Here is a 14,129-nt window from a genome sequence, read left to right on the forward strand (position 1 = left end):
TATATTTTATTCTGAAATACTAACCCTAAGACATGCGCACGCACACGTGCACGCATGCACGCACACACATGCACACGCATGCATGCATGCACACACACACACACACACACACACACACACACACACTCACATATGTTGTTTTTCAGTTTACTTATTATTTTGTACTATTATACCAATTTGTATTCTACAATGATACAAACAATGTCTTTATATTGTATAGATATTGATGAGTGTGAAAACGGACAAGATGATTGTGATGACTCTAAGGATTGTGTGAATGGACAAGGTGACTTTGGTTGTAAATGTAAACAAGGCTACAGACAAAATGGTAACATTTGTGAAGGTAAGTTATTATGACTAACACAGCTACAGACAGAATGGTAACATTTGTGAAGGTAAGTTATTATGACTAACACAGCTACAGACAGAATGGTAACATTTGTGGAGGTAACTTATTATGACTAAAACAGCTACAGACAGAATGGTAACATTTGTGATAGTAAGTTATTGTTTTCTGTGTGCCTAATGTTGCAAGCAATTTTCTCTAACACAAATTTGCCAAGGGGGTGATATTAGAAAACAATATTAGATTATTTATGGTATCCATTGAACTGTTTGCCAATTGAGTGTATTATTCTTTATATACACCATCACAAGCAAGATGCATGTTTGGGCTGAACATCATGGATTTATACCCTCAGGATTTTGTTTTTATATTATGACAATTCCTGTGTCCAGTGTTTGTTCTCTGGCACACGTAACAAGAGCTTAATAAATACATTCACATAGACAGATTAGGTAGGTATTAATGTCAAATTGTAAATATGTTTTTATAATAAGATGTTATCTTACTATTAATCATTATGTCGTTAATCTTCTGTTTATGTAAATGTTACTTCAAATTCTATTTCTTCACCACAGACATCGATGAATGTGCTGAAGACACCAATCAGTGTGCCGATCACAGTACCTGTGTTAATACAGAGGGTAGCTACCATTGCCGCTGTGACAAGGGTTATAGTCATGTGACACTGTTTTCATGCATGGGTAAGTAGTATATACACTAATCCAAAACATAACGTAGATATACCCAAAACACTGAAATTATTAACCAGTGACTTGTATACAAATAACTACGACTTCAAAGTCCAGAGATCCAATGCCATGAATTGATTGACAAAGTTCTACAAACATTTGAGGGCTCTTTGTTCATTGAATTTCTGATTAGTTTGAAGAAACAAGCTGGACTATCGATTCAACCCAGCATGGAATATTTATAAAGATCAGTGGGGAAAGTTTGGGACATTTCCAGTATATAAACAGACCACAAGTTTGGATGTGTAAATTGTAACAATACTGTATAGGAACTAGACTAGCAGACCCACAAGTCTTGGATGTGTAAATTGTAATGATACTGTATAGGAACTAGACTAGCAGACCATAAGTCTTGGATGTGTAAATTGTAACAATACTGTATAGGAACTAGACTAGCAGACCCACAAGTCTTAGATGTGTAAATTGTAACAATACTGTATAGAAACTAGACTAGCAGACCACTAGTCAATCATAGCAATATGTACTGTACCGGAACTAGACTAGCAGACCACTAGTCAATTATAGCAATACATACTGTATAGAAACTAGACTAGCAGACCACTAGTCAATTATAGCAATACGTACTGTATAGGAACTAGACTAGCAGACCACTAGTCAATTATAGCAATACATACTGTATAGAAACTAGACTAGCAGACCACTAGTCAATTATAGCAATACGTACTGTACCGGAACTAGACTAGCAGACCACTAGTCAATTATAGCAATACATACTGTACCGGAACTAGACTAGTAGACCACTAGTCAATCATAGCAATATGTACTGTATAGGAACTAGACTAGCAGACCACTAGTCAATTATAGCAATATGTACTGTATAGGAACTAGACTAGCAGACCACTAGTCAATTATAGCAATACGTACTGTATAGAAACTAGACTAGTAGACCACTAGTCAATCATAGCAATACGTACTGTATAGAAACTAGACTAGCAGACCACTAGTCAATTATAGCAATACGTACTGTATAGGAACTAGACTAGCAGACCACTAGTCAATTATAGCAATACATACTGTATAGGAACTAGACTAGTAGACCACTAGTCAATTATAGCAATATGTACTGTATAGAAACTAGACTAGCAGACCACTAGTCAATTATAGCAATACATACTGTATAGAAACTAGACTAGTAGACCACTATAGTCAATTATAGCAATACATACTGTATAGGAACTAGACTAGCAGACCACTAGTCAATTATAGCAATACGTACTGTACCGGAACTAGACTAGCAGACCACTAGTCAATTATAGCAATACATACTGTATAGAAACTAGACTAGTAGACCACTAGTCAATTATAGCAATATGTACTGTACCGGAACTAGACTAGCAGACCACTAGTCAATTATAGCAATATGTACTGTATAGAAACTAGACTAGTAGACCACTAGTCAATTATAGCAATATGTACTGTATAGAAACTAGACTAGTAGACCACTAGTCAATTATAGCAATATGTACTGTATAGGAACTAGACTAGCAGACCACTAGTCAATTATAGCAATATGTACTGTATAGGAACTAGACTAGTAGACCACTAGTCAATTATAGCAATATGTACTGTATAGGAACTAGACTAGTAGACCACTAGTCAATTATAGCAATATGTACTGTATAGAAACTAGACTAGCAGACCACTAGTCAATTATAGCAATACATACTGTATAGAAACTAGACTAGCAGACCACTAGTCAATTATAGCAATACATACTGTATAGGAACTAGACTAGTAGACCACTAGTCAATTATAGCAATATGTACTGTATAGAAACTAGACTAGCAGACCACTAGTCAATTATAGCAATACATACTGTATAGGAACTAGACTAGTAGACCACTAGTCAATTATAGCAATACATACTGTATAGAAACTAGACTAGCAGACCACTAGTCAATTATAGCAATATGTACTGTATAGAAACTAGACTAGCAGACCACTAGTCAATTATAGCAATACATACTGTATAGAAACTAGACTAGCAGACCACTAGTCAATTATAGCAATACATACTGTATAGGAACTAGACTAGTAGACCACTAGTCAATTATAGCAATACATACTGTATAGAAACTAGACTAGCAGACCACTAGTCAATCATAGCAATATGTACTGTATAGAAACTAGACTAGCAGACCACTAGTCAATTATAGCAATACATACTGTATAGAAACTAGACTAGCAGACCACTAGTCAATTATAGCAATATGTACTGTACCGGAACTAGACTAGTAGACCACTAGTCAATTATAGCAATATGTACTGTATAGAAACTAGACTAGCAGACCACTAGTCAATTATAGCAATACGTACTGTATAGGAACTAGACTAGTAGACCACTAGTCAATTATAGCAATATGTACTGTATAGAAACTAGACTAGCAGACCACTAGTCAATTATAGCAATACATACTGTATAGAAACTAGACTAGTAGACCACTAGTCAATTATAGCAATACATACTGTATAGGAACTAGACTAGCAGACCACTAGTCAATTATAGCAATACATACTGTATAGGAACTAGACTAGTAGACCACTAGTCAATTATAGCAATACGTACTGTATAGAAACTAGACTAGCAGACCACTAGTCAATTATAGCAATACGTACTGTATAGAAACTAGACTAGCAGACCACTAGTCAATTATAGCAATACGTACTGTATAGGAACTAGACTAGTAGACCACTAGTCAATCATAGCAATACATACTGTATAGAAACTAGACTAGCAGACCACTAGTCAATTATAGCAATACGTACTGTATAGAAACTAGACTAGTAGACCACTAGTCAATTATAGCAATACATACTGTATAGGAACTAGACTAGTAGACCACTAGTCAATTATAGCAATACGTACTGTATAGAAACTAGACTAGTAGACCACTAGTCAATTATAGCAATACGTACTGTATAGAAACTAGACTAGCAGACCACTAGTCAATTATAGCAATACGTACTGTATAGAAACTAGACTAGTAGACCACTAGTCAATCATAGCAATACATACTGTATAGAAACTAGACTAGCAGACCACTAGTCAATTATAGCAATACGTACTGTATAGAAACTAGACTAGTAGACCACTAGTCAATTATAGCAATACGTACTGTATAGGAACTAGACTAGTAGACCACTAGTCAATTATAGCAATACGTACTGTATAGAAACTAGACTAGCAGACCACTAGTCAATTATAGCAATACGTACTGTATAGAAACTAGACTAGTAGACCACTAGTCAATCATAGCAATACATACTGTATAGAAACTAGACTAGCAGACCACTAGTCAATTATAGCAATACGTACTGTATAGAAACTAGACTAGTAGACCACTAGTCAATTATAGCAATACGTACTGTATAGGAACTAGACTAGTAGACCACTAGTCAATTATAGCAATACGTACTGTATAGAAACTAGACTAGTAGACCACTAGTCAATTATAGCAATACGTACTGTATAGAAACTAGACTAGTAGACCACTAGTCAATTATAGCAATACGTACTGTATAGGAACTAGACTAGTAGACCACTAGTCAATTATAGCAATACGTACTGTACCGGAACTAGACTAGCAGACCACTAGTCAATTATAGCAATACGTACTGTATAGAAACTAGACTAGTAGACCACTAGTCAATTATAGCAATACATACTGTATAGGAACTAGACTAGCAGACCACTAGTCAATTATAGCAATACGTACTGTACCGGAACTAGACTAGCAGACCACTAGTCAATTATAGCAATACGTACTGTATAGAAACTAGACTAGCAGACCACTAGTCAATTATAGCAATACATACTGTATAGGAACTAGACTAGTAGACCACTAGTCAATCATAGCAATATGTACTGTATAGGAACTAGACTAGTAGACCACTAGTCAATTATAGCAATATGTACTGTATAGGAACTAGACTAGTAGACCACTAGTCAATTATAGCAATATGTACTGTATAGGAACTAGACTAGCAGACCACTAGTCAATCATAGCAATACGTACTGTACCGGAACTAGACTAGTAGACCACTAGTCAATTATAGCAATACGTACTGTATAGAAACTAGACTAGTAGACCACTAGTCAATTATAGCAATATGTACTGTATAGAAACTAGACTAGCAGACCACTAGTCAATTATAGCAATACATACTGTATAGAAACTAGACTAGCAGACCACTAGTCAATTATAGCAATACGTACTGTATAGGAACTAGACTAGCAGACCACTAGTCAATTATAGCAATACATACTGTACCGGAACTAGACTAGCAGACCACTAGTCAATTATAGCAATACATACTGTACCGGAACTAGACTAGCAGACCACTAGTCAATTATAGCAATACGTACTGTACCGGAACTAGACTAGCAGACCACTAGTCAATTATAGCAATATGTACTGTATAGAAACTAGACTAGCAGACCACTAGTCAATTATAGCAATACATACTGTATAGAAACTAGACTAGCAGACCACTAGTCAATTATAGCAATACGTACTGTATAGGAACTAGACTAGCAGACCACTAGTCAATTATAGCAATACATACTGTATAGGAACTAGACTAGCAGACCACTAGTCAATTATAGCAATACGTACTGTATAGAAACTAGACTAGCAGACCACTAGTCAATTATAGCAATACGTACTGTATAGAAACTAGACTAGCAGACCACTAGTCAATTATAGCAATATGTACTGTACCGGAACTAGACTAGCAGACCACTAGTCAATTATAGCAATACGTACTGTACCGGAACTAGACTAGCAGACCACTAGTCAATTATAGCAATACATACTGTATAGAAACTAGACTAGCAGACCACTAGTCAATTATAGCAATATGTACTGTATAGGAACTAGACTAGCAGACCACTAGTCAATCATAGCAATACGTACTGTATAGGAACTAGCAAACCACTCACTTCACCATAGGAGAGTCCGATGTACATTAATATGCTGTTATTAAGAATACAAGTCCAAAGCCTAGCTTGTAGGAGTATATAATTATGTTGTAATATTGTAGCATCCTTTAATGTCTTTATTACACTTATATACCCAAATAGAATTATCAATTTCTAACGGCTATAATAAAGTTATATCTAATGAAAAAAACATCTTATTCTCATAGTAGTTTGACAAATGAAAGCCCTTCACTGTATTTTGCAACCTCTTATTATAAACCATATTTAGAATTTTTGACCTTTGACCTGTAAATGGTAAATGACTATTGACCAATCTTTTACAGATGTTGATGAATGTGAAGGAAGCAATCCATGTCGTCAAGGAGGAGATTGCTACAATGTGATTGGTTCGTACTACTGTATATGTCAAGCAGGCTATGAATACAGACCTGGTAAAAAGGGTTGCTATGGTGAGTTCAATAGAACTTTGAACCTAGTGTGAGTTATTTGGGAAACAGGACAGGAAACTAGGCCATGTTTATTCGAAAAGTTTTACATATTTTTTTCATCAAGTTTTATCCTACAATTTAAAATGGATCTTTTCTTACCCAATTATTAATGACCTACTCTCCATATTTGTATGTTTTCCAGACATTGATGAATGCCTAGAAGATACAAATGATTGTCATACAAATGCAGTGTGTACTAATACACCTGGTAGCTTTGATTGCACTTGTAGAGATGGTTACCATGGTAGCGGTTTACACTGTACAGGTAAGTGGTAATTCCTGTTAATCAGATTAAAAATATGTGTGATTTCAAATTGAATATACAGCATATTTGTTAGTATATGCCTTAGCAGACAACAATAATTGATTGCCCATAAATGGAATGTGTACAATTGCCGTACAATGTAATTTACATGTTCCTGCTATGAGTTCTCATTACTTTGATGCACTTGTCAAGATGGACTGCGTAATTTACATGTTTCCATTAATTACTTCAAGAAGCCAATAGTGTAATATAAATATCCCCTACTATGGGTTCTCATTACTTCAATAGATACTGATGAATGCCTTGGAAGTGTTTGTGCAGAACAAGCTGAGTGTATTAACTTAGATGGATCGTATGCCTGTATATGTAACTATGGATTTTATGGCAGTGGCAAGATATGTCTAGGTATGTAGTATTATTACAAAAATAAAAGTCATTATCAAAGAACACATAAACTAGGAGTTAGTTCTGTGTTCCAGTCACCAATCTGGGGGGGGGGGAGAGAGAGAGAGAGAGAGAGAGAGAGAGAGAGAGAGAGAGAGAGAGAGAGAGAGAGAGAGAGAGAGAGAGAGAGAGAGAGAGAGAGAGAGAGAGAGAGAGAGAGAGAGAGAGAGAGAGAGAGAGAGACAGAGACAGAGACAGAGACAGACAGACAGAGACAGACAGACAGAGAGAAAGAGACAGACAGACAGACAGACAGACAGACAGACAGACAGACAGAGTGAGTGAGAGAGAGAGACAGAGAGTGTGTGTGTGTTTGGGTAAAGAACAAAGTACAATTCTTCACTTCTCATGAGATATCCCATACCTTAGTTTGTATAAATCTTCTCATGAGATATCCCATACTTTAGTTTGTATAAATCGTCTCCATGTATTCATAAAAACCTCTGCAAACAAATATTGCTTGACATCTGTTCGATGCATTGTCTTTTTTTCAGATGTTAATGAATGCCATGACCCTGATATATGTGGAGAGCATGCACTGTGTTGTGAGAATACCTTTGGAAGCTATGAGTGTCCATGTCAGGATGGATTTGAACTTGTCAAGGTTGATAATAGTCATATGAATAATGACAACAGTATATACCCATACCGGGAATGGTGCCAAGGTTAGTTTTCTTTTTCTCTCAATACTTTCAACAAAATTGTAAATTTATCATATTTTTAACAACAGGGAATTGTTTTGTGAATCAAGAGATTGTATAGCTTTTCTCTTTACCTACATTTACCTCATGCTAGAGGTTTAATCTCTTTACCTACATTTACCTCATGCTAGAGGTTCAATCTCGTTACCTACATTTACCTCATGCTAGAGATTCAATCTCTTTACCAACATTTACCTCATGCTAGAGGTTTAATCTCTTTACTTACATTTACCTCATGCTAGAGGTTTAATCTCTTTACCTACATTTACCTCATGCTAGAGGTTCAATCTCTTTACCTACATTTACCTCATGCTAGAGGTTTAATCTCTTTACCTACATTTAACTCATGCTAGAGGTTCAATCTCTTTACCTACATTTACCTCATGCTAGAGGTTCAATCTCTTTACCTACATTTACCACATGCTAGAGGTTCAATCTCTTTACCTACATTTAACTCATGCTAGAGGTTTAATCTCTTTACCTACATTTACCTCATGCTAGAGGTTCAATCTCTTTACCTACATTTACCTCATGCTAGAGGTTTAATCTCTTTACCTACATTTAACTCATGCTAGAGGTTTAATCTCTTTACCTACATTTAACTCATGCTAGAGGTTCAATCTCTTTACCTACATTTACCTCATGCTAGAGGTTCAATCTCTTTACCTACATTTAACTCATGCTAGAGGTTTAATCTCTTTACCTACATTTACCTCATGCTAGAGGTTCAATCTCTTTACCTACATTTACCTCATGCGAGAGGTTTAATCTCTTTACTTACATTTACCTCATGCTAGAGGTTTAATCTCTTTACCTACATTTACCTCATGCTAGAGGTTTAATCTCTTTACCTACATTTAACTCATGCTAGAGGTTTAATCTCTTTACCTACATTTACCTCATGCTAGAGATTCAATCTCTTTACCTACATTTACCTCATGCGAGAGGTTTAATCTCTTTACTTACATTTACCTCATGCTAGAGGTTTAATCTCTTTACCTACATTTACCTCATGCTAGAGGTTTAATCTCTTTACCTACATTTAACTCATGCTAGAGGTTCAATCTCTTTACCTACATTTACCACATGCTAGAGGTTCAATCTCTTTACCTACATTTACCTCATGCTAGAGGTTTAATCTCTTTACTTACATTTACCTCATGCTAGAGGTTCAATCTCTTTACCTACATTTAACTCATGCTAGAGGTTCAATCTCTTTACCTACATTTAACTCATGCTAGAGGTTCAATCTCTTTACCTACATTTACCATATGCTAGAGGTTTAATCTCTTTACCTACATTTAACTCATGCTAGAGGTTCAATCTCTTTACCTACATTTACCTCATGCTAGAGGTTCAATCTCTTTACCTACATTTACCACATGCTAGAGGTTCAATCTCTTTACCTACATTTACCTCATGCTAGAGGTTTAATCTCTTTACTTACATTTACCTCATGCTAGAGGTTCATCTCTTTACCTACATTTAACTCATGCTAGAGGTTCAATCTCTTTACCTACATTTAACTCATGCTAGAGGTTTAATCTCTTTACCTACATTTACCTCATGCTAGAGGATCAATCTCTTTACCTACATTTAACTCATGCTAGAGGTTTAATCTCTTTACCTACATTTACCTCATGCTAGAGGTTCATCTCTTTACCTACATTTAACTCATGCTAGAGGTTCAATCTCTTTACCTACATTTAACTCATGCTAGAGGTTCAATCTCTTTACCTACATTTAACACATGCTAGAGGTTTAATCTCTTTACCTACATTTACCTCATGCTAGAGGTTCATCTCTTTACCTACATTTACCTCATGCTAGAGGTTCAATCTCTTTACCTACATTTAACTCATGCTAGAGGTTTAATCTCTTTACCTACATTTACCTCATGCTAGAGGTTCAATCTCTTTACCTACATTTACCTCATGCTAGAGGTTTAATCTCTTTACTTACATTTACCTCATGTTAGAGGTTCAATCTCTTTACTTACATTTACCACATGCTAGAGGTTTAATCTCTTTACCTACATTTACCTCATGCTAGAGGTTCAATCTCTTTACCTACATTTACCTCATGCTAGAGGTTTAATCTCTTTACCTACATTTAACTCATGTTAGAGGTTCAATCTCTTTACCTACATTTACCTCATGCTAGAGGTTTAATCTCTTTACCTACATTTACCTCATGCTAGAGGTTTAATCTCTTTACCTACATTTACCACATGCTAGAGGTTCAATCTCTTTACTTACATTTACCACATGCTAGAGGTTCAATCTCTTTACTTACATTTACCACATGCTAGAGGTTCAATCTCTTTACTTACATTTACCACATGCTAGAGGTTCAATCTCTTTACCTACATTTACCTCATGCGAGAGGTTCAATCTCTTTACTTACATTTACCACATGCTAGAGGTTAATCTCTTTACCTACATTTAACACATGCTAGAGGTTCAATCTCTTTACCTTCATTTACCTCATGTTAGAGGTTCAATCTCTTTACCTACATTTACCTCATGCTAGAGGTTTAATCTCTTTACCTACATTTACCTCATGCTAGAGGTTCAATCTCTTTACCTACATTTACCTCATGCTAGAGGTTCAATCTCTTTACCTTCATTTAACTCATGCTAGAGGTTCAATCTCTTTACCTACATTTACCTCATGCTAGAGGTTCAATCTCTTTACCTACATTTACCTCATGCTAGAGGTTCAGTCTCTTTACCTACATTTACCTCATGCTAGAGGTTTAATCTCTTTACCTACATTTACCTCATGCTAGAGGTTTAATCTCTTTACCTACATTTACCTCATGCTAGAGGTTCAGTCTCTTTACCTACATTTACCTCATGCTAGAGGTTCAATCTCTTTACCTACATTTACCTCATGCTAGAGGTTCAATCTCTTTACCTTCATTTACCTCATGCTAGAGGTTCAGTCTCTTTACCTACATTTACCTCATGCTAGAGGTTCAATCTCTTTACCTACATTTACCTCATGCTAGAGGTTCAATCTCTTTACCTACATTTACCTCATGTTAGAGGTTCAATCTCTTTACCTACATTTACCTCATGTTAGAGGTTCAATCTCTTTACCTACATTTACCTCATGCTAGAGGTTCAATCTCATATTCAATGTAATACCGGTATGCAAAACCAAAAATAGATGAGTGGATGTCTGAAACAAAACAGTAATGGCCTATTTTGTGGACCGTGCATATCCTGTTATTGTCCCCAGCCACCATTATTTTACCTTGACCATAGTTTGTAATTTTTATATACATTTTTTCTTGGATAGATATTGACGAATGTGAGACTACTGACTGTGGTCTTCATGCAAGATGTATCAACCTAGAAGGAGGCTATAAATGTCAGTGTGATAGGGGGTATGAATTACGTGCTGGTACATGTCAAGGTAAGAGTAACTGTGTCACTTTGTGACGCAATTGTAATAAACAGCGCCCTCTATCATAGAGTGAACAAGACTGACAGTTTGTAGTCGGTAGTAAACAGTGCCCTCTATCATAGAGTGAACAAGACTGACAGTTTGTAGTCGATAGTAAACAGTGCCCTCTATCACAGAGTGAACAAGACTGACAGTTTGTAGTCGATAGTAAACAGTGCCATCTATCATAGAGTGAACAAGACTGACAGTTTGTAGTCGATAGTAAACAGTGCCATCTATCACAGAGTGAACAAAACTGACAGTTTGTAGTCGATAGTAAACAGTGCCATCTATCATAGAGTGAACAAGACTGACAGTTTGTAGTCGATAGTAAACAGTGCCATCTATCATAGAGTGAACAAAACTGACAGTTTGAAGTCGATAGTAAACAGTGCCATCTATCATAGAGTGAACAAAACTGACAGTTTGTAGTCGATAGTAAACAGTGCCATCTATCATAGAGTGAACAAGACTGACAGTTTGAAGTCGATAGTAAACAGTGCCCTCTATCACAGAGTGAACAAAACTGACAGTTTGAAGTCGATAGTAAACAGTGCCATCTATCACAGAGTGAACAAGACTGACAGTTTGTAGTCGATAGTAAACAGTGCCCTCTATCACAGAGTGAACAAAACTGACAGTTTGTAGTCGATAGTAAACAGTGCCATCTATCATAGAGTGAACAAGACTGACAGTTTGTAGTCGATAGTAAACAGTGCCATCTATCACAGAGTGAACAAAACTGACAGTTTGTAGTCGATAGTAAACAGTGCCATCTATCACAGAGTGAACAAAACTGACAGTTTGTAGTCGATAGTAAACAGTGCCCTCTATCACAGAGTGAACAAAACTGACAGTTTGTAGTCGATAGTAAACAGTGCCATCTATCATAGAGTGAACAAGACTGACAGTTTGAAGTCGATAGTAAACAGTGCCCTCTATCACAGAGTGAACAAAACTGACAGTTTGAAGTCGATAGTAAACAGTGCCATCTATCACAGAGTGAACAAGACTGACAGTTTGTAGTCGATAGTAAACAGTGCCCTCTATCACAGAGTGAACAAAACTGACAGTTTGTAGTCGATAGTAAACAGTGCCCTCTATCACAGAGTGAACAAAACTGACAGTTTGTAGTCGATAGTAAACAGTGCCATCTATCACAGAGTGAACAAAACTGACAGTTTGTAGTCGATAGTAAACAGTGCCATCTATCACAGAGTGAACAAGAGTGACAGTTTGTATTCGATAGTAAACAGTGCCATCTATCATAGAGTGAACAAGACTGACAGTTTGTAGTCGATAGTAAACAGTGCCATCTATCATAGAGTGAACAAAACTGACAGTTTGTAGTCGATAGTAAACAGTGCCCTCTATCATAGAGTGAACAAAACTGACAGTTTGTAGTCGATAGTAAACAGCGCCCTCTATCATAGAGTGAACAAGATTGACAGTTTGTAGTCGATAGTAAACAGTGCCCTCTATCATAGAGTGAACAAAACTGACAGTTTGTAGTCGATAGTAAACAGTGCCATCTATCACAGAGTGAACAAAACTGACAGTTTGTAGTCGATAGTAAACAGTGCCCTCTATCATAGAGTGAACAAGACTGACAGTTTGTATTCGATAGTAAACAGTGCCATCTATCACAGAGTGAACAAAACTGACAGTTTGTAGTCGATAGTAAACAGTGCCATCTATCACAGAGTGAACAAAACTGACAGTTTGTAGTCGATAGTAAACAGTGCCATCTATCACAGAGTGAACAAGACTGACAGTTTGTAGTTGATAGTAAACAGTGCCATCTATCACAGAGTGAACAAAACTGACAGTTTGTAGTCGATAGTAAACAGTGCCATCTATCACAGAGTGAACAAGACTGACAGTTTGTAGTCGATAGTAAACAGTGCCCTCTATCACAGAGTGAACAAGACTGACAGTTTGTAGTCGATAGTAAACAGCGCCCTCTATCATAGAGTGAACAAAACTGACAGTTTGTAGTCGATAGTAAACAGCGCCCTCTATCACAGAGTGAACAAAACTGACAGTTTTTAGTTGATAGTAAACAGTGCCATCTATCACAGAATGAACAAAACTGACAGTTTGTAGTCGATAGTAAACAGTGCCCTCTATCATAGTGAACAAGACTGACAGTTTGTAGTCGATAGTAAACAGTGCCATCTATCATAGAGTGAACAAAACTGACAGTTTGTAGTCAGTAGTAAACAGTGCCCTCTATCACAGAGTGAACAAAACTGACAGTTTGTAGTCGATAGTAAACAGCGCCCTCTATCACAGAGTGAACAAAACTGACAGTTTACAGTTAAAAGCTCTCTGCATGTCAAATTATGTCCTGTGTCTTATAGTCACAATTTTAGTAGTTGTACAATTAAGTTTGTTGTTTGGTATCACAACATTAGCAGTTGGATAAAAACAGGTGTGATATGAATATTTTATCAGTTGCAGATGTGAACAGCATATTTCATTGACAAAATAATCCAACAATATATTTACTGTTATTCTAACCTGTAGATATTAATGAGTGTGTTAGACTACACCTGTGTGATACCAATGCAATATGTATTAACAGCAATGGATCATATTCCTGTCAATGTAACCTTGGTTACTATGGCAATGGATACATATGTACACGTAAGTGTTTAATTTGGTTACTATGGCATTTGATACATGTGATCTCTTATTTTAAGTTAGTTACTATGGTA

The 14,129-nt window shown here is 36.3% G+C and overlaps 1 protein-coding gene across 1 annotated transcript in view; it reads left to right on the top strand.

The window, feature by feature from the left end:
* The window catches only part of LOC144450139 (uncharacterized), a 110,647-nt gene that overhangs the window by 87,438 nt on the left and 9,080 nt on the right, over positions 1-14,129 (top strand). The window contains 8 exon segments of the mRNA XM_078140706.1: positions 221-343; positions 922-1,047; positions 6,382-6,507; positions 6,689-6,811; positions 7,100-7,216; positions 7,750-7,920; positions 11,263-11,379; positions 13,939-14,058. Of these exon segments, the coding sequence (XP_077996832.1) occupies positions 221-343; positions 922-1,047; positions 6,382-6,507; positions 6,689-6,811; positions 7,100-7,216; positions 7,750-7,920; positions 11,263-11,379; positions 13,939-14,058 (1,023 nt within the window).

The sequence above is a fragment of the Glandiceps talaboti genome, chromosome 19, assembly GCF_964340395.1.
Source record: "Glandiceps talaboti chromosome 19, keGlaTala1.1, whole genome shotgun sequence".
NCBI lineage: Eukaryota > Metazoa > Hemichordata > Enteropneusta > Spengelidae > Glandiceps > Glandiceps talaboti.